The sequence below is a fragment of the Miscanthus floridulus genome, chromosome 4, assembly GCF_019320115.1.
Source record: "Miscanthus floridulus cultivar M001 chromosome 4, ASM1932011v1, whole genome shotgun sequence".
In the NCBI taxonomy this organism is placed as follows: domain Eukaryota; kingdom Viridiplantae; phylum Streptophyta; class Magnoliopsida; order Poales; family Poaceae; genus Miscanthus; species Miscanthus floridulus.
This window is the reverse complement of record NC_089583.1, coordinates 114,513,348-114,541,001: the sequence shown is the minus strand read 5'-3', so window position 1 is coordinate 114,541,001 and position 27,654 is coordinate 114,513,348. Positions and strand designations below refer to the sequence as shown.

The window sequence follows — 27,654 nt, the reverse complement described above, 5'->3', positions numbered from 1 at the left end:
ATGAAAGTACCAGCACTACCAGAGTCAACTCGAATCAGCACCTCCTTGGACTCAATGAATCATGTTAGCATTAGAGTTCTATTTTTTCTCTTGTTGGTACCATCAGAACCTGGAAGAGATACTGGCTTCACTGCCATAACTTGTCCAGTAGGAGCTTCAATATCCTCCTCAGCAGAGTCATAATCCATCTTAGCTTCCTCTTGAACAACTTCTATCAGTTCCTGAATCACATGCAGGGGTATCTGTGTAGGGCATTTGTTGTTCCTCCCAGTCCACTTCTCCCCATAGGTAAAGCACAGGTTGTTAGCACGCCTGTAAGCTTTCATGGCTGACAATTTATCTGAAGAATTATTGGCATGAGATACTTCAGTAGACTTAGAATCATCTTTCTTCACTTTCAGCTTTTTAGAAGAGGTAGATTTGTACTGTGACTTTGGCCTAGCCAACTCAAGCTCAGCTTCTTGCAACAGAGCCAGAGTGCCTACAGTCTCCAAATTGGGTGGTCTGTGTAATGTGATTGGTGCTCTAATATCCTCCTTCAGACCACTCAAGAATTTGGTGATGAAGTAAACATCATCATATGCAGGGGTATAAAGGAGTATGCTGTGAGCAAGTTGCTCAAACTTGGCCTGATAATCCGCTACAGAGCCTGTCTGCCTCAAGTTCTCAAGCTATTTCATGTGTAGCGGATACTGATCTTTGTCAAAGTGAGCACAAAATGCAGTATGCATAGCTTCCCATTTCTGAAATCTGCCCCTCAACTGCACTGTCTGAAGCCACATCGTTGTTGAACCAACAAAGTTGAGAGTAGCAAACGTGTCTTCATCATCTTCGAAACACCATAGATCTCAAAGTAAATCTCGCATTGCTCCTGCCATAGCCTCGGTTTGTCGCAGTAGAATTTGGGGAAATCCATTTTGGGCATGGAACCCGCACGAGATGTATGAGAAAATGAACCAGAGGAATCATCAACAAGATGAACCGAGGGACTGGGATGCATACCCTGGTGATTAACCGGCAGAGGGTTGGATCCCGGAATCAGGCCAAGAACCCCTCTGCCCACGCTGTGCTCGTTGGGCTGCTCCGCTGAAGAAGCGGATGGATACGCCCTTGGTGATGGGGCGCAATTGAGATCGACGCCGCTTGGAATCTAGCCCGCCGGTGGAGGAGGTGGCGGTGGAGTCGGGACCTTCTCCAGATGGGGCCTCGTCTTGGTGAGTAGTGCCCCCAAAGACTTGTCGGTGGTGGTTCGCCAAGCCTCAAAACCATTCGTCTTGTCCAGCATCTGCTGCATCATCAAGTGGAAACCCTTGATCTCCTCCGCGATGTTCTCGATGTTGCTCGCCATCTTTGCCTCCAACAATGGAGGCTTCTTCTTCGGCGCCAGACCGAATGCGACGAGGAGAACGGAAAAAAAATCCGCCGAGGATTGATGGCTCTAGATACCAATTTGTCACGAACTAGGTACTGGAAGAGGATTTGGACGGGAATTTGGGGAAGAATCAGCACTAGAGGGGCTTGAAGAGCAAGAATGGAGGGGACTCGGAAACCAAGAACTCGAGGAGGAAGACAACCGAGAGGGGGAACGATTATGATTTCAGTTATTCGATAATCATCTTCATTTCGTTACATCAGCTTACAAGAGCCGCACACACCTCAACTTGCTACACGGGCCGAGCCCCTACTCCTAATGGGCCAAACACAACAATACGAGCCCAATGACTCAGGTCGTCTCATAGCCACTCTTAACCGTTGTCTTGAATGCCTTCTTACCTGTCTTCTGACACCAGATGCAGTTCATGACAAGTAGCCGGTAGCGTGGGGGATGGAAGGCCGGCGGGCCGCAACGCCATGCATGTGCAGACGTGCGCTAGGCGAGCGGTAGGGTTGGGACGACGGAGTCATGGCTCGCGTGACTCGTGAGGATCGGAATTACCCACCAAACCTTTCGCTACACAACCTTATCTTAACTTGGAAATCTGATTAATGTTTTTATACTTTTATTTACTGAGCTGACAGTAGTGGCCCAACAAGCGAGTTTGGGGTCCCCTGCAGTTTAATTTATTTTGCCACATATACACTGACATTTCCATCAGACCAGCTCCAGCTGTATACTTATATATCATGGCTGCCAAATAAGGTGCTTTAATTTGGACGTGTTTGTTCATGTGAAGTGCAGTAGACCACAGTGCAGCAGGGTTACTTATATCTGATGATCCAACCAGTGAGTCTCATGACTTGCAAATTAAAGCGTTAGCATGCATATGTCTCTGATTGGCATTCGCCTTGTAACGATCGAAAGCAAGGCATCGTTGGTCCATCCATCCTTCCCGAATGCAGGAGCAACTCGTGACGAGAATAACGTGTGATGCAGCTACTACGTACCAGTGCGGTTGGATGGGCTCGGCAGCTTCTTCCGCATTGATTCATGCGTGTTCGGGCGTGCTGACGAGCACAAGGCATACCGAAACCGAATTGATGAAACCGGCAGCAAGAAATTGAACACGCCCCAGGCAAAAGGGTTCCCACGAGCCACACACATATATTTACGGGGTCGTCACATTTAGTACTCGTGAATGGTGTAATGCGTCGCAGCAACCGGTCGCTGCTGGTTTGGATTTGGGGCGCATTTGGCCATGTAGTACTTGCCCTGGGATGGGACCCCTGCCTGGCCTGGGACGACAGCACCACGCTGACCTAGTGATCGGTGTGACTGTGTCGCCGTGTCGGGTTTCGCGTACGTCCAACATGCATGTTCTGGCGGACCCCCCTCCCCATGAGCGGCTGAGCCCAACCATGCAGATTATGAACTGCTCGCTCCCCTGCTCTGTGAGCCGACCCCCCTCTGCACGTGAGCAGCGGTGTATGTCCTGTCTGCACTCTGCAGCAGCTGGAGCTGCAATGCAACAGCGCCATGCATGCTGATCACGCGTGTCGGATTTAACAAGCCCAACCTTGCAGAAACCAAGCCGTCTGGTCACGGTCACGGCAGGCTGAAACTGTGCACGAATCGAATTGGCCGGCCCAAGTGCGTCGAGGAAGGCCCGAAGCCCAACCAAACTCCCATTCTCTGATTTTCCCACGCGGAAGCCCAATCAACGCACACCGCGGCCTTGCTGAGACAAAGCTCCGCTTGCTGAAACCAAGCCGCCGCGGCGCCGCCGCCAGTCCTCCTGCCTCTACCGAGCCTGCCGGCTGCAGGCCCGCCATGAGGAAGCGCCCGGAGCCCCGTCTCGTCCGGGCTCTGACCACCGCCTCCGCCTCGCCCGCCCACCCGCCGCTCCCATCGCCCTCCTCGTCCTCGAAGCCGCCCCGCCCCGCGGCACCGTTCCTCGCCGTGCTCTTCCGCCGGGGCCGCGCGGACGCCGCGGCGCTCCTCAACCGCCGCCTCCGCGGGGCGCCCGTAACGGAGGCGCGCGCCCTCCTCTCCGCGCTCCCGGAAGTCCGCGACGCCGTCTCCTACAACACCGTCCTCGCCGCGCTCTGCCGCCAGCACGGGGGCGGGGGCGACCACCTGCGCCAGGCGCGCTCCCTCCTCGCCGACATGTCGCAGGAGGCGCACCCGGCCGCCCGCCCCAACGCCGTGTCCTACACCACGGTCATGCGGGGGCTCTGCGCGTCACGCCTCACGGGGGAGGCCGTCGCGTTGCTCCGGTCCTTGCAGGCCAGCGGCGTCCGCGCCGACGTCGTCACCTACGGCACGCTCATCCGCGGGCTCTGCGACGCCGCGGAGCTCGACGCGGCGTTGGAGCTGCTGGGTGAGATGTGCGGGAATGGTGTCCAGCCCAACGTGGTCGTGTACAGCTGCTTGCTTCGTGGGTACTGCAGGTCCGGCAGGTGGCGGGATGTAGGCAAGGTGTTCGAAGAAATGTTCCGACGGGGGATCGAGCCGGATGTGATCATGTTCACTGGTTTAATCGATGACTTGTGTAAAGAGGGAAGGACGGGTAAGGCTGCAAAGGTGAAGGACATGATGGTGCAGCGGGGGCTGGAGCCAAATGTAGTGACATACAATGTGCTCATCAATTCCCTGTGCAAGGAAGGATTGGTAAGGGAGGCGCTTGCATTGTGGAAGGAGATGGATGACAAGGGTGTGGCACCGGATGTTGTGACATACAATACCCTGATCGCAGGGCTTTCTGGTGTGCTTGAGATGGATGAGGCAATGGATTTGCTTGAGGAGATGATTCAGGGAGATACTGTAGTTGAGCCTGATGTGGTGACTTTCAACTCAATTATACATGGACTATGTAAGATCGGTAGGATGAGACAAGCAGTCAAAGTTCGTGAGATGATGGCCGAGAGGGGGTGTGCGTGTAACTTGGTGACTTACAATTATCTGATTGGTGGATTCCTTAGGGTTCACAAGGTTAAGATGGCTATGAACTTAATGGATGAGCTGGCTAGTTCTGGATTGGAACCTGATTCATTCACCTATAGCATATTGATAAATGGCTTCAGCAAGATGTGGGAAGTTGACCGTGCGGAAAAGTTCTTGCGTACAATGAGGCAACGTGGGATAAAAGCCGAGCTATTTCACTATATTCCTTTGCTTGCAGCTATGTGTCAACAGGGAATGATGGAGCAAGCTATGGTTCTGTTCAATGAAATGGATAAGAACTGCAGACTCGATGCTGTCGCATATAGCACAATGATCCATGGCGCTTGCAAATCAGGGGATACGAAAATGGTTAAACAGTTGATTAAGGATATGCTTGATGAGGGTCTGGCTCCTGATGCCGTGACATATTCTATGCTAATCAACATGTTTGCAAAATTAGGAGACCTAGAAGAAGCTGAGAGGGTGCTTAAACAGATGACTGCAAGTGGCTTTGTGCCTGATGTCGCTGTATTTGATTCAATGATCAAAGGCTATAGCGCTGAAGGCCAGATAAACATGGTTCTGAAATTGATACATGAAATGAGAGCCAAGAATGTAGCTCTTGATCCAAAAATTATTTCTACCATCATCCGCCTCCCTCAACAGACGCCGCTGCTCTGGTCTGCAACCACCGCCTCGGTCCCTTGCAGCCATCAGTCTTGCAATTAGCTCCACCATCCCTCACTCCCGCCCACCACTATCAAGTAGACTTGATCGATCATTGCCTTGTGAGTGCTCCTGCTGATCCTCCTGTAAAAGGTTAAATATGATTTCCTTAGACTCAGCTTGCCTGGTTCCTGCCCATGTGTGCGTTTTTTACCGGCAATCCTGTACAAGGACTATCATTTTCCCTCTGGGTGTAGGCGTAATCACTTCAATTGATTTGTTTCCTTACAATGTTTATTCATAGTTTCATACGCAATGCATCAAAATAATGCTATCAGCAAAGACTGGTTTCTTGAACCATTCTGCAGTTATTGTCTCACTACTTGTATCTGTGTTTTTTTAATCTTTCTTGATTTACCTGTTTCAAACTATCCGGCCATCTCCACCTATATAAATTCTCCAAGGAATAGTAAATGGTTCTGTTGATGGAAATTGGAATTGAGAATACGTGCTATTGACATATATAAGAATCTGTTTGCTGTTTGATGAACTGGGAAATAACTGAAAATTATTTGGACAGAGACACCACAAATGGATTTGATCGCAAATGTGACTAGCTGGCTAAGGAGAAACTGCTGAGGATGTACGACTAGTACACTTCTGGGACAGGACATCAATTGACTCAAGGAGAACAGTGACGTGTCTTCCAAAATTCTGTAAGCTGAGCTACCTTCCATACTAGCAAGTTTTTAGCTGTATTTACTTGGTAGAATACTGTTGCTTGAGCTGTTATTGTTTAATTCACATTTACTACAAACATTGACCACTGCAAAAGCACATATTCAGTCCTTTAACTAGTGTTATTTTATTACAAAAACTAACTGCATGTTTCATGTTATTTGACCTCTCCCATGCCCTTCTTTTATGTACTGTTTCAGTGACTAGATTGGTTCATCATCAATATTACAAAATTAAATGACTTTATCATGCTTAAATTAGTAAGCGATTTCAATAAATCAATATTAAAGGACTTGATCTCACTCTCACAAAGTAAGGGCGTACCCAGTGCAGAGAGCTCCCGCTCTGTGCGGGGTCTGGGGAAGGGTGTTAGTGGCAAGCCTTACCCGCGCCTGTGCAATGCGAGGAGACTGCGACTCGAACCTGGGACCTTCCGGTCACAGGCGGTAAGACTCTACCGCTTGCATCAGGCCCGCCCTTCTCACTCTCACAAAGTAATGAAATAAAATTTAATTTTGATCCTGAAATGAATTCAGTACATGACCGCTGAATGGTAACTCCATTCCACTTGTTTTTGTACCAAATCCTATACTTTTATTCAATATGACAGACTTCTGCCATTCCAACTGTTCTTTTCTGTGAAAATCAGTTGGGGGATCAAAGTGTTATTATTGACACATTATGTTCTGTATATGGTAAATATAAATAATGGCATGAAAGAGATTAAAGTTTATGGATAGTGGCATTGATAATAAATTGAGTTTTTTAGTTGACATAGCGAATGGCATATAGAAAAAATTCCCTATCATTTTAGTTGGTATATGCGTCATGACTGAATTTCTGCCATGCGATATTCAGGGCTCCACTTCAACTAAAAACAACCAGCAACTGATATGAGCTGCAGTTCTTTGAGGAACGGTAAAAGCTGGAGTTCCATGGAAATCTGCTGCAAACGTCACAGGCAACAGAGTGGGGTTGACAGTTGAGGAGCAACTGCAAACAGCCGCTCCGGCTAGTCCTGACCGATGCCGGCCGCCACGAACCAGACGGTCACCTCTGGCCCTCGTTTAACGCCGCTGGAGCACATGGAGAAGGTGTTCAGTGGCAGCGTAGTAGTGTTCAGAAGGGAAGGCAAGAAGCATGTAGTTCAGGGGTTGTATTGACAAAATTGATAGTCTCAGTGTCTTTGGTTTCCCTTGATAAACTTTAGTAGCTAAACCATGGACTAAACTTTAGTCACCTTTTAGTTAGTGTGTTTGGCTCTAAAGTGACTAAATGGGACTAAAAGGTGAAGTTTAGTCCTATTTAGCAACATCCGCTAAAGCCTATTTAGTCCTATTTAGTCATAGTGTTTGGATGAAAATTGACCAAATAGGACTAGATTTAGCCAACTAAAGTTTAGCGGGGGAAACCAAACACCCCCTAAGGCTCTTAGATTCATAGGACTAACAACTAGTTGACTAGTAATTTTTAGTCTCCAAGGATCGAAATAGACGGACTAATTGTTAGTCCATTAGTCATCGACTACTTGCTAATCCATTGGTCCATAGATAGGAGCTAAAATGACTAGTTAGTTCTAGTCTATCCAAATATGTCCTAAGTGATGGAGGTCTTTTGTGGTATTTTCTAAAAATAACATTGTTTAGGTGCTGTAAAACTAATTTTCTCAAAGAGTTTTATTTAGGTTCTCAAAACAATCATGTTTGGTTCTTATGAATTGAAAAATAATCTAATACTGAAAATGAGAAGCATTTTGTAGATATTGGTTTCAATTCATGGCGTTGAAACATGTGTCCTTGTAAAATTGAGAGATGCATTTTTTTTCCCAGATTATCTTGTCCTCAATCTTTCCCTTCTCGATCGACGCGAGAACGGCTAGCTGTTGAACGGCAGTACCATCTGTGATTGGCTTGCAGCCTCGCGGCAGCAGGGAACACGCTGCTGAGCCAGCCGTGACGGCGTGACGGTGGTCACCCGTCGGCGAAACGCTCCCGACAGCCAAGCGCCGCGGGACGCCATAGCCCTACAGGAGCAGAGCTCACGCTGGTCGGCGTGGTCGTGGGACACGGGAGCACGGGACCCGAGCGAGAGTGCGAGACAATACGAAAGAGCGCGGGCGTTCCAAGTCAACTGGACGTCGGAGCGCCATCTGAAGCTGGCGGTGTTGTTCCGCCACTTGGACGGCCCGATCCTCTCATGCTCACGCGTTCGGGTCCACGTGTCGCGCTCAGGCCCGTCGTCCTCGTCCCCCTCTCCCTCTCCCTCTCTGAGGCTCTGAGCAGTCAACACTCAATCAACATCGTTACAGCCCAACAGGCAGCGACCTTCCCCACCCGGTCACCCCGCCCCAGTCTGGCAGTCTGCCCCCTCCCCCCTACCGACGCCGATCCCCACTCCCCAACCGCCCATGGATCCGAAGCCCGACACCAGCGCGCCCGCCGCGGCGGCCGAGAAGCACGCGGCGTATCCGCGGCTGTCCCCGGAGGACATCGAACCTCCGCCGCCGCCTGTCGTGCCGCCGGCCGGCGCCAACCCCTACGTGCTCTCCGCCCCTTCGCCCAACGCGCCCGCCAAGGGTGAGTCAGCACCCGCCCCCTCGATGCGGTCTTCGCCGCTCATCTTCTTCTTCTTGGTGATCGCTTCGCTGCCTAGCTTGTTGCGGCCTCATCGCTCTGGTTTTGGGGGATGGATCGCCGCTTGCAGGCGCTAGGGAGAATCTGAGGGAGATGTTCGGCATGGTGGGGAAGAAGTTCAACGAGGCCGCGCGCAAGACCGAGGGCATCGCCGGCGACGTCTGGCAGCACCGTGAGTGCTTCGACTTCCCTCGCACTGACACCAATTCTGAGTACTACTGCTAGATGGTGGCGATCCGCAGCATCCAATCCGAAGCACACTAATAGTAACACGTGAACTATGCTATGTTCAGATAAGCAACGCACTAACTAACTATTGTTACTGAAATAATACTCTAGTGTTACTGCAATAGTAATACTCTTTGTGTGCATCTCTGCAGTGAAAACTGGACCCAGCATTACTGATACTGCCATGGGGAGGATTGCTCAGATATCCAAGGTTATATCTGAGGGTGGCTACGACAAGATATTTCAGCAGACTTTTGAGTGCTCGCCTGATGAGAAGCTCAAGAAGGCATACGTGTGCTACCTATCAACGTCGCATGGACCCATCATGGGCGTCCTGTATCTCTCGACTGTCAAGATTGCATTCGGTAGCGACAGCCCTGTGAAATATGTGACTGAGGACAACAAAACTGAATCATCCTTTTATAAGGTGTGTGGTGCCCGCGTCTTCTGTTCCTCCTCTTCGGTGTGTGCAGTGGAGTGAGTTCTTTGGTACTCCGGGTCTGATGCTAAAAAAGGGCACTCATGGTTATTTCACATGACTTTGTTATAAGATAATGTATGGACTTTTAGAGTACATGACCAATTGGTTGCTAAATATAAAGTACTCTCTCCATTCCAAATTATAAGGCGTTTTGCTTTTCTAGATACATGGTTTTTGATATGCACTTAGATAAACATTATGTCTAGATACATAGCAAAAGCAATGTATCTAAAAAAGCAAAAACGTCTTGTATTTAGGAATGGAGGCAATACTTGATTTTGCAGTTATCCCCAGTTTTATGTATAGTATAGAGATTGATACGTGTGCTACAGAGTTGCTACTTACTAGTATATTATATTGACAAAATGGAAACGGCAGATTTGCTAGTCTCGGTTTATAAACATCTACATGCTGCTTTGTTTTGGTCTCTGAATTTTGGTCATTGAAAGATATACTCACTTGTGGCCAGTTCCTAGTAACAATCACGCCTGATCATTTATCTACGCTTGAACAGGTTGTTTTGCCCCTTCCTCACCTGAGATCAGTTACTCCCACAGCAAGTCAGCAAAACCCTGCAGAGAGGTACATTCAGGTCGTTTCGGTCGACAACCACGAGTTCTGGTTCATGGGTTTCGTGAACTATGACAGCGCTGTAAAGAATCTTCAGGAGGCTGTTCGAAGCGTTCACGGGGCCTAGAGATTGCCCATTATTTATCCTCTATCGGATGTAGTATGCCCGTGTAAATGTATTTGTGCATGGCACCTGTATAGTTGTGCATCTTGTGTTGAAATTGGTACACATCATTAAGTAGTGCATTCAGATCATTAGCATGTGAATGCTTTTGGATAAAATGTGTAAATACCGAATGAAGTTGGTTGAAACCAGTATTGTTTGGTATACTCTATTTGATTGCTTGTTTCACGAGTGAAACATCCATTTCCATTATATATCCTCACATACATGATACATCACCTTGAAATCGACAAAGGTTTTGCCAGTCTCATCTATGCCCGTCGGCACTGTAAGGGCAGCAGAATCGACAAAGCCTTTTTTTTCTGTCTCAAACATGGCTCTAGGGCCTTGTATTAATCTCCAATAGCTCAGCACATTCGTGACCAATTGGTTGCTAAATATTATTGAGTACTTAATTTCACATTACTTATCGGTATTTTTATGTATAGTGATTGGTACATGTGCTACAAAGTTTGCTACTTACTGGCATATTAACGAAATGGAAACCATGGGTTTGCTAGCCTTGGCTTATAAGCATCTCTATGTTGCTTTGTTTGAGTCGCTCTGAATTTTGCTTGACTGAAAGATATATACACTTGTGGCTAATTCCTAGTTCCAACTATGCCTGATCAATTATTTATGTACGTGTGAACAGGTTGTCTTACCCCCTTCCTCATCTGAGATCAGTTACTCGTACAGTAAGTCAGCAAAACCCTGCTCATTCAGGCTGTAAAGAATCTTCAGGAGTTTTTTCTTGGTTCATGGCCTTCGTTAACTATGATAGCGCTGTAAAGAATCTTCAGGAGTCCGTTCTTGGTGTTCATGGTGCCGATGAGATTGCCCATGTATCTATCCTCATGTTGATGTGACATGCCCATGTAAATGTGTTTGTGCATGGCGCACGTATAGTTGTGTTGAAATTGGTGCCGATGGACATCATTGAGCAGTGCACTCAAATGATCATATCTACAGTCATGTGAAACCTTTTGGAGAAGTGTGTAAACAACGAATGAAGTTTAATAAACCGCGGCAGAGGACCCAGGAACCCTGCAGCCGGATCGAGCTTATGCCATCCATTTTCCTTGAAGTTCATTGGCAAAAGGTACAAAAGCAAGCTTTACAAGGCCTAACCAACTCGTGAATGAACAAGAATATTTAAATGGATAGTCCCCATGCTACGAACAAATACAAGTATGCATCCAAACGAGATAGAACAAAAATAGGAATTATGTTTCGGTTAAATCCCGCGCGAGCCTTGTGTAAGCAAAGGCATCGCTGGCCTGCGCCTACCGCACCATTTTCTGCTATCAGATCTGTGCCCGGCCGAGCCAGATTAAACTACAAGAGCATATTTTCTGCATACTATTCCAAAGAACAATTCACAAGGAAGACAACAAGTAACAGTGATGGAGTACAACATCCTAAGAACAATTCGATGCCACAATTCACAAGGATGAGAGCAAGGGCAGTGTTAAATGGGGTTCGCTGATGCACACACTAGTGTCCTGGATAGTATTCTAGTGTAGTAAAAAATGATAAAGCGCCTACAATATTCTCAACACAGAAAGAGATGGGAACCTGTTGGGATCAGACAATCACTGTTGGAAGGAAAAACCAGCTTGCCATATTATAGACCACGTGATTATTTACCATCTGTACAAATTTACATCAGATCTACATAATTCACTAATAGGATAAGTGCACAGACCTGAGATGGCCATAACACTCCTCACTGCTCTTGAAGTTCTCCAAGCAATTCCAACAAATGTGGCTGCCACACCTACACTCAACATGGTTGCAACCTTCAGCTTTCTCAATTGTATATCCACATGAAGGGCAATTCTTTACATTCTCCTTCCCTTTGCGCCATTCAAGCAGAGTCCTCGCATCCGGGTCTGCCTTGTACTCTTTGTATGCCTCACAAGAGATAAAAGGATGGTACTCGACATGGCACTTGGTACAGGTCTCCACAGAGCAAGCCCCACAGACAAAGGGTTTGTCTTCTGCATCTGCAGCAGCTACTTGGTAAATGGATGTGCAATCAGGTGTGGGGCAGAAACGGTATAATCCTGCGCTAGATGCAACAAATGCATTCAAGGAAGCCCTGAACAGCTCGTCCAGCTTGTCAGGTAGGAGAGACCTCAGATCAGTTAGGAGGAGGAGCTTCTTGCACCCATTTTTGAGGCAACAAAGAGGGAAGACATCTTGCGATTTTATGGCAGATTCACACTGATCCACCAAGCATGCCAAACAAAACATATGACCACAGGATTCAAGCTTAAAAGGATCTTCTAGCTCACACAGGCAAATAGGACATGCATTCTTTGATGGCAGTGGAGCATTATGGTCACTAGAGGCTATCAGTTCAGAGATCATCTCTTCCACCCTTTGCTTGTCCTCCTTGCTGCCTCGAACGTAAAGTGCCTGCCTTCGTGTATTTAACTGAAGATCTACTGCAGGAACCTCGTTCTTCAGTCCTTCTAAATCAGCTCCAAACTCTTTAATCACTTCCTTCATCAAGTTTGGTGGGAGGTTCCGGCCACGAAGACAAACTTCAAGAGGCTTCTTCTCATGGAGCTGTACAAGTGCACAAACCAATTTTTCCTCCGCTGCAGCCACCTTATCACTGCTGCCAAAGACCTTAATATTCAGACTTTGCCTGTCGTACAGAATGTAAGTGCCGGTCTCCTGTTCAACTGATTTCAAATGTTCCATACCATCACGGGACCATAGCAGTTGAACTGTGCTTAACATCAGATCAGGATGGTTTATAATTTTTCCTTTCATCAAAAGCTCAAGAGGCCTTCTCAAATCTGCTATTGTTTTCGTGGCATTTGCAGTAAGCTTAACACGGAAATTACCATTCTCGTTCTTCTCCAAATTGTATGACACACCTGCATGTAGGAATAGCAATGAGATCAAGACTTTGTTTCTGGAATACATAGGAGGCTGCGTATCATTTCATTATAAGAGAAAAAAGGGGGGCACAAAAGAAAGACCCATGATGGTTCACACTCACGCGCAACACGACTCACACACCCCACACTGCATCAACAATATAGAAGGCTGGCCACTTAAAAAAAAACACCAGCACCAGGGAAAAACACCATGGCTTGGACTAGTGCTGTTATAGGCAGCCCGATGTAATTAAGACTTTAAATTCACTAAAGATCAATTTGTTTGCAGCCTAAAACGAAGAAATAATATGGTGGTGCACAGAATTATGCTTATAGGATTGAACTATAAGGGAGCATTGGAATATACCTATTCACTAATGCAACACATTCTTGACACCTAAGGCGGTTGTGGTTGATCTTTTATGATTTGTTTTCATACAGCTCACTTCACTTCAAAGTTTATTACTTTTCAATTGAGCCTTAGAAGCAAACGACACCATAATTTTACCCTTTTCAAACCGAAATAGTTCAAACGGAGATCGCTATCTAATTGCGCATGCTCCGCAAGTTCTACTTACACTCAAACCTAGAATTTACAATCAAGTGAACGCATGGGGAACAATATAACTGGATACAACCTGAATACCTGATCATCTCTTGAGCCTTGAAATAGGCTAGATTCTGATTCTTCCAGAAAACAAAAGAGCAACAAAGCTAAACAGACAACAGCCATAAGTAGCTTCCTAGAGAGAAATGGTAGGGACAAAGGATTTTCGAAGAGAAAGAAAAGGCCTTATATTGAATGAAATGCAATAAAGGATGACTCAAACAGTTTGTGACCGCCTCATATAAAACTGAAGAACAAAATGACAGTCAAACAAGAATATGAGGGAATAGCAGATTGTGGTTCTACCAACAGAGCAGCAGTAAGCATTAGAGGCAGCCAATTTTTTAATAACAAACAAGAACAAAGCAGCAATGCAGGAAGAGCAGAATATGTCATGACTCATGACAACAGAACAGTAAGAAGATAGAAGCAAATTTTCTCTCAGGTGAGGAATACAACAATACCTTTTTGGCTACGGAAGCTCTCAAGTAGAACACCAACTTCTTGGCTGATGACATTGTATATGCGCATTGGACAGGAGACAGTACTATGAAATACATGCTGGCACTGGATTATCTGCCAAGGAAGACAACAAGGAAGAACACTTCCTTGAAGATGGTCCAGTGCTCTTGCAGCCTCTCTGTGAAAACTTCCATCAAAGGATATGGTAGCTCTCATCATTGAATCTTTCTCTTCTGGAGGGAACACGTGAACACGAAAATTTTGGCCAGGAAAATTCCTATTTGGCATGAATAGTGATATCGCTCTCATCAGTGCTTCTGCACATTCAGAATCGGAAGAGCTAGCTGTGGGCGGTCCTCTAAGTAAGTGGATGTCAAGGATTCTCCTGGTGGTTGTACTACGAAAAGCATAATACAATTCTGGCTCTGTTACATGCAATGGAACCCCCGTAACAAAGACACAGTTTGCATACTTTTTACTAACCTCACAGTTGATATACCTTCCACCAACTCCAAGGGCAAAGCAGTCCTTTACAATAAATTCAGCTTCCCCACTAGCACATGTTACAAGTGCAAGTCCCCTGCTAGGCTTACATGGCCAAGAAACTTTAGCTCTTACTGCAGGAAATGGTAGCCCTGAGTGGTTGTAAGCGCTTACAGGACCCACCTTTAGCGAGGAACCATGAAACTCAATCCCATTCAATTTTGAAATGGCATGATCAGCATAATCTGGTTTGAGGAATGTAAACCGCCCCCACTTCGTTTCATCTGTGTTTGTCTGAAAATTCCCGAGTTTATGAAAATTTGCTATACCAGGAACACGAGAATATACCAAACCAATAAGTTCCTTTTCATCTATATCACGAGCATTTTGATGCTGAATCTCCACAGTTAGATGTCTCTTCCCAAGTTCCAAATGCTTAATTTCAGCACCAGAGCCAAATAATGCAATAGTAGAGCCACCAGATCTTCTCTCGTCACATTCATCCCTCAGCATTTTAGCTTCAAGTTCCAAAGCATCATTAACCATGCAAAAGACCGTTTCCATGTCATGTTCTTTAGCAAATAATAAAACTTCACTGCTACTGAAGTCTAAATCAACCATTATGCGGTCATCTCTGCAATCTTCTCTCAGAAGTGAGATGATTTTCTGCAGATTTTGGCCACATTTACCACAAAATCTTCTCAGCGATTTATTTCCAATCCCAGTAATCACTTTCCTCTGCAATTTACTCTCCTCCAGTGACTTAATAAAAGGGTGAACTGTACACACGTCGTTACGATCAACAGCAGTTACACATACCAAATATTGATTCGGGACTGACAAGATTTCTGAAAATACCACCCATTCAGGCTTGCTGCCATAAGTCAACAATGAGCATGAAGGGTGAAGTTGCACAGGCTGATCTGCTGAAATCACCTGATACCCAAATTTCTCATGTCCAGAAAACATAGCAAGATTACCTCTAAGAGATGACAGAATAATCTTCTTTAGTGAAGTGTCATGCATAGTAGGCTTCTCAGGGTTCCAACTCCAGTAACTTGGAACGATGATGTTTAGCTCATGCTTTAGACATTTTTCAAGTTCAGATATAGTTTCCTGGCACCTCCTCAGGGTCTTGGCATTGATACTATTCTGCCAGCACCACATATTTTTGTTATCATGCCCAGCCTCCCACTTCTTATAAACAGCAAGTGAAGTGAAAAGGTCTCCATCAGGGTGACAGAAAGGGACTTTCAGACGGTCAGCTTTATATTTCTCCTCATTAGTACCCACTCTACAAAATATGCTACTAGCATTTGCCATAACAGAGGCTAGGACTAAACCTTCTTTCATCAAACCATAGCTGAAGCAATCAAGCATGATTTTCCCAAGCCTTGGCTCAATGCCCAATTTGACCAGATCACGTCCAGTGTCAGTTAGCTCAAATCCACTGCATTTATATTCTATAGCACCAAGTTGTTCAAGATTATGCACAGCCATATTGATAGCCTCAGGATCTGGGGCATCAATAAACTCAAAATATTTTACATCCTTAACGCCCAAAGCAAGTATTCTCAGAACAGCGGTGCCGAGATGAACTTTACGAATTTCAGGTTCTTGATGCACTTCCATCATACCGAAGTCAGATTCAGGGTAGAGCCTGTAACACTTCCCTGCTCCGGTTCGGCCAGCACGGCCAGCACGTTGATTAGCAGAACTTTGGGAAATCCAATTTACTTTGAGTACATTGAGACCACTACTGGGAACAAATCTGTATTCTTTGGCCAAGCCACAATCAACAACATACTTCACTTCTCTTATCGTCAATGATGTTTCAGCTATATTCGTGCAGAAGATAATCTTTCTCTTTCCAGGGTAGCTTTTGAAGACAAGATTCTGTTCTACAGAAGAAAGCTTTCCATGCATCGGAAGTACCACAGCATTTGGATCACTGAATGTTTCACAGGCCCATTCTACTTCCAGTTGAGATGTCAAAAAAGCAAGTATAGCACCCTCTTCTTCATTCTTGTGGATTATGTTTACCATTTGTACAACATCAGTAACATAGGAAGCAGTAGCAGAAGCAACAGAAGAAATACTTGGTACACTATTCAATGAAGCCTCTGCTGATATATCAGGGACATATTTAATTTCAACAGGAAAAGTTCGCCCTTTAACATGAAATGTTTGACAGCCATAAAAATATTCAGCAAGTCTGTCAGCATCAGCAGTGGCAGACATTATAATGAGCCGCAAATCCAGCCTATCAAGCAGCTTCTTCTTGATCATAGCTAACAGAAGATCAGTATTCAAGCTCCTTTCATGAGCTTCATCTATAATAATATATGAAATGCCATCCAGACTCATATCACTCATGCAGTAATGCAGAAGACAACTGTCCGTGGTGAATATAATCTTAGTGCCAAAACCTTGAGAATTTAGTAAGGTTGAATATGACAGCACAGAACTGTCCCCATAACAACCCTTACTTTCTTCATCGACTCTATGTGCTAAAGATATAGCAGCAAGCTTTCGAGGTTGAGTACAGATGATGGAACCACCACCAGCAAGACCTGAGTCAGCAAGAAACTGAACCAATTGTGTGCTCTTCCCAGAACCTGTTTCTCCTATTAAGACCATGACCTAAGGAAAATGGAGCTCATTAAGTTTAGAGCAAGAATTGTTTTCTCAACGACAAACTATGCTGTCCAAACTTTTAGAAATAAATGAAAGTAAATAACAGCTGATTGTAGATAAAGTAAATTGCTAACAGATGAACATTGAACAGGCCACAGAATCAAAAGTTTGATGCCCCGTCAAAAAAACAATGCACGTAATAACCTTTCTTCTCATAATTATGGAAAAGCAAGAATGTTATGCCAATACACATGAGAATCAAAAACAGAGGGCTCAATTTCAGTTTATTTAGGATGCTGGACAACCCAAAGGTCGAATTCCTTCAATGCCACTAGAAATTACACTCTTCCCTATGTGCAATCCAAAGAAATGTGCCATTTGTTCAAAATTTTGAACCATTTCATGCCACTTCTGTTAGTTGGGTGTTATACTGCTGTGGAATGGCGAGGGAAAAGACAATTTTACCCACTAGGAAGTATTACGAGTAACTTGGCTATTTCCCTTTTGTACCATTACACTTATATATGTTATGTAACATACAGGCATAAATCATTCTGCATTCGTGCCAGTTTCTTCCTTTCATCTGATTTTTTCCCTGAAAGCTCTGGCCTCTCGTGTGGTTCACATTTATAGCACCTCAGCAGAGACAGCAAGCTTCTCCAGTTGGTGGTCTTGGGTGATTAAACAGATTGAGAAGGAAAGCAAGCAAGGGTTCAGCTCATTAATTATTTTGGTCGCTTGGGAGATTTGGAGACAGCGCAACAATCGCAACCGTACGACAAAGGCTTTCACTGGAGTATTTGCGAAGAGGTTAGTACAGTAAGGAACTTGTGCTAGTGAGCAGACATTATGACCCATACAGAACGAAGCATCCAACTATCAAGTCTCATCTAGCCATGTGGAAGGTTATAAGTGTTGCTGTATTTGCAAAAGGAAAAAGGAGAAAGGAATGGAGAGACAGAGAGGGGAGGGCCTATCTGCATATGCAGAGAGGATATGAATTATGAAGAAACAGAAAATGTTATCAATTATTGACATGATTTTTACTTGAATGAATAAAACAACATCGTTTTCTGCACCTGTTTCATAGTCGGGCAAAACAAAATCATAAGCCAATTCTTGCAAAAAAAAAATCATAAGCCAATGTAGATTTTTCTTGTAATGTTTGGCAAAGCTGTTGCGATTAGAGATAATATGCCAGCTGGGTCACGCATGGCCATGCAAGCTGTGCTGGTGTTTAACTATGCTGCAATTGCGCTATGTCATAGAGGCATTATGTCATGTTGGGTGCATTTACACAAAGAAATAGCAAAGCCTTGCTTCATTCTATCGAAAGGGGCAAAATCATCTTTTACCTCACCACTTCACAGCATTCTAGCACCCAACAGAAGTGGCATGGAGAGGAGCAAAATGGCCAACTTCTCCTGAGTTATACTTGTGGTCAGACAGTTGAAATCTGGGGTTTGATGGAACCCGTCACCAGTCCGGGTTCGAAGGCTGCCACAAACTCTTACTAACAAAATCAGGATGTCTGAGTTTTTTAGGAAACAAAAACTTAAACCAGTGGCCTATAACAGAAACGGTTTTTTTCTGTGACAAAAGGGAGGAGTATAATTCCCTATGACAAAAGGGAGGAGTATAATTTCTAATGCATTAAAGGAATTCTCTCTTACTACAGTCTAAGAAGGCACTCACTACCAAAATCTAGACACAAGAATTCTCTACAGTTCTAAGCATACCGAGCACAAAACATCAAATAATGCACATGGCATTGCAATTCCCTTGAAGTTAAAATCACATAGCAAATTCCAATGACCCCTCGTTACCTGGTTAGCGAAAATATGATTAAGAATCCTCCTGCGGTATGCATAGATCGGCAGGCCCTCCTTAAGCCTTCGGCACTCACGCAGCAGCATCATATGCACCCTCACAAAGTCCACATCCGCACCTTCCACAGCCCCAAACAAGTCGACACCCTCCTCCTTGTCCCCCGATCCGGGCAACATTGCGCACTGTATCGACCACATCGCCTCCTTGTACTCGGCAATTTTGGCATCGATCAATTCCTTCTCAGACTCCAGTGTCTTCTTCTCGAGGTCCAGTTGATGGAAGTCGCGGAAGCTGTTACGCGAGCCCAGACGTTGCTTTACATCCCGTATGGACGCCGCGAGCTCGGCGGAGCGGGCGGCCGAGAGGGCCACGAGGTCGGAGTCTAGGAGGCGGGAAGCGTGGTCGGCGAAGAGCGAGGCGAAGTGCGGCGAGGCGTGGGCGGCGAGGGCGGGGTGCGGTAGGTGCAGGGTGAGGAGGTGGAGCCCCTCGAGGCGGAGCGCCCACAGCTCGCGCGTGGCGGCCGCGGCGTCCGAGATGGAGGTGAAGACGAGGCGCGCGGCATGGCGGCCGGAGGAGTGGACGGAGATGCTGGCCGGCGCCGGCGACTTGAGGTTCGCGACGAGGGCCTCCACCTCAATGGCGGTCGGAGCGGACATATCGGAGCCCGGGCGGACGAGGAGTACCTCGAACTGCGACGGGGGAGGGGACGGCTGCACGTGGCAGTCGCGCTGGTGCTGGGCGCGGGGCTGATACCGGTGTTCGGTGCTGTAGTGTCGGTCGCGGTGGGGGTGTGAGGGAGGCTGGTACCGGTGTTCGTTGTGGTAGTGGTGGTCGCGGTGGTGGTGGGGAGGCCGTGGGACCCAATCCAGCGGGCGGAAGGGTCCGCGGTCCTGAGATCGGCGCATTGCTGCGGCGGTGGTTGTGATGGCGGCGCCGGGGGCGCAGTTTCCAAGGGTTTGGACCTTTGGGAGAGGTTTTGGAGAGGGGAAAGGGGAACGGCCGCCGGGAACAGACGAGAGGCCACGAGGGGAAGGGGAAAAGGTAGGAGACGACAAGAGTCCCGATCTTAAACTCAAAACGCGGGGCCCTGCTGATCGGGAATCAGGCATCAATGCATCATGCACGTTTTAATTCGTGTTATTTTTATATATATATATATTGTATATATGTCCTGATCATTACTGTTTTAAAAGACCACGGTGCCTAGCTCTAGTTTTTTTTTTATATAAAAAAACACAGGCCAGCCGTTTTTCCCCCTTGCACGGCCACACATGCTCCAGCGCCCGACCCACCAGCACACTGTAGCCAGGTGGTGAAGATGGCGGACGGTTCAGGGCTCTAGCGGAAATGGAGGCGCTGGGGCCAGGGCTAGACGGGGGAGCTCCATGGCCACAGCTCGCCGTGCAAGGAGGGAGAGGCGAAGAAAGTGGTCGTGGCCGTGCTAGAGTTTCGTCGGAGCTCCACGGCCGCGGGGACGAGGGCCGTCGGAGAGGGAGAAGACGCCGTGGAAGAAGAATACGCCGAGGAGGAAGAAGGGCGCATGAAAAATCGGCCGGGCCTATATAGGTCTAAGGTTTGTTTAGAACACAAGAATTTTATAGGAATCAATTCAATTTTATAAAAATAGAGGAGCATAATGTTCGCTTACATAGCTCCTTTCCAGAAGCAACATAATTCTATTTTTCCAATAAGTCAAATAATTTTAACTTTAATTGCCTATAAATATTTTTTATATCAACTAAATAACATTATATTTAATTTTTGATATATTTTGATAGTAAATTTTTGATAAATACTTATTTATCAAACTTGTTAAAGCTTGATTAGACTCAAACCTAAGGTTGGCCCCGTTCGTCTTGCTGAAACTTAGCTGAAACTGGCTGAAAAGCACTGTTCTGGCTGAATTGTTGTGAGAGAAAAACACTGTTCCGGCTGAAAAAAGAAGCCGAACAAGCCGGCTTCTGGGTAAGCCGGACGGGGCCATCTATTTGGATGCAAAGTATTTTTAAAATATTAAAAAATACTATGGTTTTACAAAGCTACTAGGTGTTTGGATACAACAAATCTTGTAATATTTACAACCATGGTTTTGTCAAAACTGTAGTCTTTTGGAGTTTTAGAAACTCTACTCGTGGCCTCTTTTTTTCTAAATCACGGTTTTATGTCTTTTTGGCTTATAAAACCACAGTTTTGTGACGCTACAGTTTTTTAGAAAACCACATCATCCAAGACAGCATTTATTACATTCTCTTTTAAAATGTGAATTCAGGTCGTAAACCAAAATTGTCAATTAAATATCATTATATTTAATTTACAATATTTTTATGGTAAATTTTTGATAAATAATTTATCAAACTTGAGAAAGTTTGATTAGACTCAAACCTAAAATCTTTTTTTTTTATGAATGGATGAATGGAGTACTGTCTAGAACTAGTAGCAAGGATTGTGAATCTGTGATATGTAATAGGATCTCACGGAGCCGTGATAAGATACTATCATATATTTTGATTAATGTCATATAACAATGATATTAAGTTTAGGATCATGATCTTCAAGACAACATTTATTATATTCTCTTTTAAAATGTGAATTCAGGTTGTAAATCAAAATTTTCAATTAAAAATCATTATATTTAATTTACAATATATTTTTATGGTAAAATTTTGATAAATAATTTATCAAACTTGAGAAAGTTTGATTAGACTCAAACCTAAAATCATTTTTTTAGATGGAAGGAGTACTATCTAGTACTAGTAGCAAGGATTGTGAATCTGTGATATGTAATAGGATCTCACGAAGTCATGATAAGATAATATCATATATTTTGATTAATGTCATATAACCATGACATTAAGTTTAGGATCATGATCTTCAAGACAACTTTTATTATATTCCCTTTTAAAATGTGAATTCAGGTTGTAAACCAAAATTGTCATATTCTACCCTTTGCTAGTTATTTATTCATGTATTATATTTTCCGTTAATAGTGTATTTTCGCCTTTAATGCTAAAATTAAATCCTACATCATATAAAATCAAGTTCATTTAAAGGTTAGGTCACTAATGCACATAAGGTTACTTGTTTTAACTACACGCATAAAAATCAAAGTTGTAGATTCTCTGGAGCAGTTTGGCAGGACTCCGGCTTGTCCTAAAAAGGTTACGGTTCTAGCTACTTTTATGGAGAAGCTTCTAAAACCATTTTGAAAAACGTTTGGCTAAAATAACTCCAACCACAGTTTATAATATTATGTGTTAAGTTTACTAGGAGAAACCGAAGCCACGTTTTCATGCCCTTTCCTCGGTAAAAAAAAGGGCTCCAACTCCTTATAAGGAGCTATGGCCGTTTGGCTCGACCTCGCGCCAAGAGCCACAAAGAAATCAAAATCCAAAGCCAAAGTTGTGCCAAAAGAACTCTCGGTTAGAGAATTCTAGGCATGTTTAAAAATAATTTCTTAAAAAATATACTTTACCCATTCCAAATTATAAAATATTTTGACTTTTCTAGATATATTACTTAGATATAATATGTCTAAGTGCATAGTAAAAGCAATATATCTAGATAAAAAAAAACCTTCTTTTTAATTTTACAACTAGTGTCGATGCGGGACCCACAGGATACCCCGCAAGGGAGAGAGAATATCTAGTCCAACTAGGATTCTCCCCATGTAATCTTAGTAGTATAGCTATTAAGTAATCCTACTAGGAAATCTCATTGTAAACGCACTAGGACTCTAGCCTCCTGACTATATAAAGGAAGGCAGGACTCCTGAGACGAGAGGACCATTGTACAACACAACACTTGACAATCAACCCAACGCAAAGGCTAACGCCGACTGGACGTAAGGTTATTACTCGATCTACGATCGAGGGCCTGAATCAGGATAAATCGACTGTGTCTTGCGTTAACCATCGAGTTCGGCATACGCCGAAGCCCGAACATACTGCTCCGGGTACCCCCGTGGCAGGCTATCGGTGGTAAAACATCGACAGCTGGCACGCCAGGTAGGGGATTTCGGCGACTTTGCATCCGAGAACTCGATGGACCTCGACAACATAATCTTCCCGACGGGATCTATCTTATTTGATTCAATGGATGACACAAATGAGAAATGTTCACAAAATGATGCCAATCTTGATCTAGTTTGAACACCTCTTGAGATATCACTAATTATAGAGTCCAAAGGGTGATCTCTTGCGATATTGGTTGGTTGGAGCATTTGAACTTGATCGCTTACACTTAGTTGATCATTTGGTTGAGATGATGAACTAGCCACTTATTGTTGATCTTGCACTTTATCATCACTTGTAGTAGCTTGATCTTGATCATGAGAACCACTAGCTTGCACATTTGAGTTAGAGAACACTTGATCTTTATCATCTTCAACTTCAATCACTTCTCTAGGTCTTATATCAACAATGTCTATATTCTTCATGGCATTGACCAATTGAGTGTCTCTCACATCATCTAGATTCTCATATTTCTCTTGGGAGCCATTGGTTTCATCAAATTCAACATCATGCACCTCCTTAAGAGTACTACTAGTCAAATTCTAAACTCTATAAGCCTTGCTAGTAGTTGAGTAACCAAGCAAGAAACCTTCATCATATTTCTTCTCAAATTTGCTCAATCTTGTGTCTTTTTTTAATATGTAGCATTTGCATCCAAAAACTTAAAATATACAATGTTGGGCTTTCTTCCATTCAAGAGCTCATAAGGTGTCTTCTTCATCATTGGCCGACAATAGAGTCGGTTGCTATAGTAGCAAGCCATATTGATTACTTTGGTCCAAAAGGAATGGCTCACATTGTACTCACTCAACATTGATCTTGCCATATCAATCAAAGTTCTATTCTTCCTCTCAACAAGACCATTTGATTATGAAGCGTACTTGGCCAAGAATTGATGTCTAATTTCAAATTCATCACACAACTCATCAATTCTAGTATTCTTGATTTCACTACCATTATCTCTTCTCACTTTCTTGATGGTAATTTCAAACTCATTGTGAATTCTCTTGATGAATGTCTTGAAGGTTGCAAACACATCACTCTTATCAACAAGAAAGAACACCCATGTATATCTAGTGAAATCATCCACAATCATAAATCCATATTTGTTTCCACCAATGCTAGTGTATGTGGTTGGTCTAAACAAGTCCATGTGCAACAACTCAAATGCCTTAGATGTGCTCATCATGCTTTTCTTAGGATGTGTGTTACCAACTTGCTTTTCGGCTTAACATGTACTACATAGCTTATCCTTCTCAAATGTGACATCTTTCAAGCCCCTTACTAGATCATGCCTAATTAATTTATTCAATTGTTTCATTCTAACATAACGAAGCCTTCTATGCCATAACCAACCCATGCTAGACTTAGTGAGCAAGCAAATTGTCAATTGGGTTTCATTAGCATTGAAATCAACCAAGTATAGATTCTCATATCTAAATCCTTTGAATATCAAATTAGAACCATCTACACTTATGATCTCTATATCATCCACACCAAATATGCACTTAAAACCAAGATCGCACAATTGAGCTACCGACAAAAGGTTGAAGTTCAAGCTCTCTACTAGTAGCACATTGGAAATGCTCAAGTCATTGGATATTGCAATCTTACCAAGCCCTTTGACCTTGCCTTTGCCATTATCACCAAATATGATACTATTAACCCTATTACTCTCATTAATGTTGATTGAATTGAACATTCTTGAATCACTGGTCATGTGTTGTGTGCACCCACTATTAAGCACCTAATGTCTTCCTTCAGCTTTATAATTGACCTACAAAAGAAGATTAATTCTTTTTAGATACCCAAACTTGCTTGGGTCCTTGAAGGTTAGTCACTAAGCTCTTTGCATGGTACCCAAATGGCTTTCTTCTTTGAGCCCACAATTGGTGCGCCAATAAACTTAGCCTTCACACCATTAGCACCTTTAACAAGCATGTAGCAAGAATCAAATCTAATTGAGGATACATTAGGTTGCTTGTTCTTGTTAGTCTTGCAATTTTGCTCTATATGCCCAACTTGCTTGCATCTATTGCAAAACCGACCATTGCCCTTCATAAAGCTAGCTTTGGGAGTGACAAAGGTCGCCTTGTCTTTCTTGGAGGTATAGCATAATCCCTCTTTGTTGAGAGAAAATCTTTGGCTACCCAAGCACTTTAGCAAGTGGGCATCTCTACCATAGGCATTGCCTAAGGCATGAGTGAGCTCATTCACCTTCTTCTTGAGGGTTTCATTTTCCACCATTAGTGAGACATCGCAAGTAAAACCATCATAAAAAACTCAACCTGTAGGGGTAAGACATCCCTAGGCATTGTGCTTAAGAAGAAGACCTTCTCACGTAGGTCGAGAAAACCCATGAACCTCTGCCCCACCCATACACAGTGGCACTGCAGCTCCCATGAGACTGGGCTGGCCTTAGACCTATGCTTTGGCGTGGGGTAGAGGAGGGGATTTTTTAACACGCAAATAAACTGTGCCTCCTCTGGCCAACAAATCTACCATAGAGGGGGTCAAACTCTGGCCGACAAGGTGTAAAGCGCATAGCCAGACCAACTGGTTAGCATTCGCTTGCTGTGAAACCATCACTCAAAGGTGAAGTGGAAGAAGTAGTGCTACAAGAAGGGTTAGTGGGAGCAACAACAATGGGCTTATAAAAAGATTCATCAAAAATATCACATGTTAGTCCCACATCACATGACACAATCGCTTGCTCCTTCTTGGCTTCTATAACACCCTCGGTGTTATGCCCTAAACCAACTACTAAATCATGTCGTGAGCATCGTGTTTGTGTAATAATGCATGCGATAGAAGGTGTTGATAAATTTTTTGTAGCCTAAAATAATCAATAAAAATATTAAATCAATGTTGATGCAATAGCTCATGTATATCAAGTAGGGTTTAAAACTAATTTTTATTAAGCAAAAATACTATAGAACATGTGTGTTATAGCCATTATGCCCTCTGGGAGGTTCAGACCGAGGCTCCGGACCATGGTTCTGAACCATCTATAGTGAAGGTATGGACCCCGGATCTCGCCATGTGTCCCCACGTTCAAACGTGCTCATTAGATCTCAATGGCCACTAAAAATGCATCACACTACGTAGAACCGGACCCTAGAACTAGACCGAGCAACAGGACCAACGAACCCTCGGTCCTGTTTAATCTAGAGAGGTTCCAGAGAGGGTTTTTCCCTCCGGACCCGGTCCAGACTCAACAGCCGGACCAACTCAGGGTCATGTCCCTTCAAACACATGTAAAAACGCTCAACCGAACCTAGAAAATATGGCCTGGACCCAAGAACCAGACCCAGATGACATGGTCCGGACCCTAGACCCAGACCCGGTCCCGAGTCAGAGTCCTGAGCGCTAAAACAACGATAACTCTTAGCTCCGAACTTCGATTTCGATGATCTTGGACATTTTGGAAAGCTTATGCAGAGGGCTACACATCCCACATGCATATTTGTTCCAAAGCACAAAGGATCAATACAGAATTCCCATCTAACAACTATTAATATTCAACATAGACCAACAGGACCATCTGCCCTCCACCAGGGTTCTATTGACCTTTTCACCTCCAAATCAACTTCTATCTCTTCACCCTTGCTCCCAAGTGCTAAACACATCGTGTATCATCATTATGCATGTGTGTTAGTATTTTTCAAAGTATTTTACAAGGGTTAATAGTTAGCACACTAGGTTTCGAATGCATATGCAAGAATCATGTCACCTAGTGGCACTCGATAACCGCTTAGCCAAATATTTCCCCTCTTTATAGTACGGCTATCGATCCTAAATGTGATCACACTCTCTATAGTGTCTTGATCACCAAAACAAAAACTTATTTGATACATTTTCCTTGATCAACACTTGGTTTTTATTTTTCGCTTTCTTCTTTTCCAAGTTGGAGCTTGATCACCATCATCTCATGTCCATCTTTATCTCCATTGACCTTATCTTGCTCCACCACTTGGATTGGACCATCCTATCTAGTCACACACTTAGATTCAAGGATTAGTCCATAGGTTTCATCAATTATCCAAAACTAAATTAGGGCTTTCACGCGTGCCCTTGCGCCTCACGTTGGACCCGCCTCGTGCCACGCACCGTTCGTGGCTCATGGCTCGCATTGCGCTCCCCCGCGCTCGTGTCAACGAGCCTTCACTGGCCGACGGCAAGTAGATGAGCACATATTGCAACAGTATGTTTCATGCGTTTCATATGTATGTTGCAAAAGTAGATCTGGTGTTGCATATGTTGCAATGGCTATACACGTGTGTTCCAAATATATGTTTTAAATGTTTTAGTTGTTTCAAACGTATTTTGCAAGTGTTTCATATGGATGTTGCATATGTTGCAGTGGCTATACACGTATATTGTAAGTGTGTTTTTCAAATGTTTCAGCTGATTCATCAGGATGTTGCATGTTTTCATATGTATGTTGCATATGTTGTAGTGGCTACATAAGTATGTTGCAAGTGTATGTTCCAAATATTTCACCTATTTCAGACATATGTTGCAAGTGTTTTATCTAGATATTGCATATGTTATAGTGGTTATACACATATGTTTCAATTGTTTCACTTGGTTTCATTATGTTGCAGCAGGTGTTGTTCCCCAAGTGCTTTGACTCGTGGGCACGCACATGCTGCATGCACCCATCCAGTGCTCTGTCATGCGGGCCAGCTCCATTAGTCGCACATGCACGCAACGGGTGGTCAGTGCCCAAATGGTCGAGCACTCCTTGGTCAAAGTGCATGCTCGCATGCAGAACGCTAGAGCTGGCCAGCACCCAACGACCGCAAAACCAGGCACCCCTGTACCACCAAGCTAGGTCCCCCACGGTGGAGCATGCAGCCGACAGCCGGGGTCAACACGGGTACGCGCGCTGTGCTCTCACCCTCTCTCTCCCATGCAGCTAAGCG

General features: G+C 44.4%; 3 protein-coding genes across 5 annotated transcripts; 2 read left to right on the top strand and 1 right to left on the bottom strand.

Moving 5' to 3' along the window:
• The first annotated feature begins 3,129 nt into the window (after nucleotides 1–3,129).
• Nucleotides 3,130–7,925, top strand: LOC136550408 (pentatricopeptide repeat-containing protein At4g28010-like). Its single transcript, XM_066541973.1, has 3 exons — nucleotides 3,130–5,109; nucleotides 5,568–5,703; nucleotides 6,584–7,925. Exon 1 carries the CDS (start codon nucleotides 3,209–3,211, stop codon nucleotides 5,048–5,050), a length of 1,842 nt encoding a protein of 613 aa, XP_066398070.1. The 5' UTR covers nucleotides 3,130–3,208; the 3' UTR covers nucleotides 5,051–5,109; nucleotides 5,568–5,703; nucleotides 6,584–7,925.
• Nucleotides 7,926–8,055: 130 nt separating this feature from the next.
• Nucleotides 8,056–9,992, top strand: LOC136550409 (GEM-like protein 1). Of its 2 annotated transcripts, none has more exons than XM_066541974.1 (4): nucleotides 8,056–8,301; nucleotides 8,378–8,530; nucleotides 8,739–9,013; nucleotides 9,582–9,992. In XM_066541974.1, the coding sequence occupies exons 1-4, from the start codon at nucleotides 8,133–8,135 to the stop codon at nucleotides 9,762–9,764; spliced, it is 780 nt and encodes a 259-aa protein (XP_066398071.1). In that variant the 5' UTR covers nucleotides 8,056–8,132; the 3' UTR covers nucleotides 9,765–9,992. The 2 variants fall into 2 exon arrangements, with proteins under 2 accessions (XP_066398071.1, XP_066398072.1); XM_066541975.1 differs by having other exon boundaries at nucleotides 8,057–8,301; nucleotides 8,429–8,530.
• A 1,409-nt stretch (nucleotides 9,993–11,401) lies between these two features.
• Nucleotides 11,402–19,737, bottom strand: LOC136550407 (ATP-dependent RNA helicase DEAH11, chloroplastic-like). 2 transcript variants are annotated; one of them, XM_066541971.1, is made up of 3 exons: nucleotides 18,713–19,737; nucleotides 13,769–16,892; nucleotides 11,402–12,694 (listed from the first exon to the last, which is right to left on the bottom strand). In XM_066541971.1, exons 1-3 carry the CDS (start codon nucleotides 19,619–19,621, stop codon nucleotides 11,487–11,489), a joined length of 5,241 nt encoding a protein of 1,746 aa, XP_066398068.1. In that variant the 5' UTR covers nucleotides 19,622–19,737; the 3' UTR covers nucleotides 11,402–11,486. The 2 variants fall into 2 exon arrangements, with proteins under 2 accessions (XP_066398068.1, XP_066398069.1); XM_066541972.1 differs by lacking the exon at nucleotides 18,713–19,737 and adding an exon at nucleotides 18,242–18,376.
• Between the last annotated feature and the right edge of the window lie 7,917 nt (nucleotides 19,738–27,654).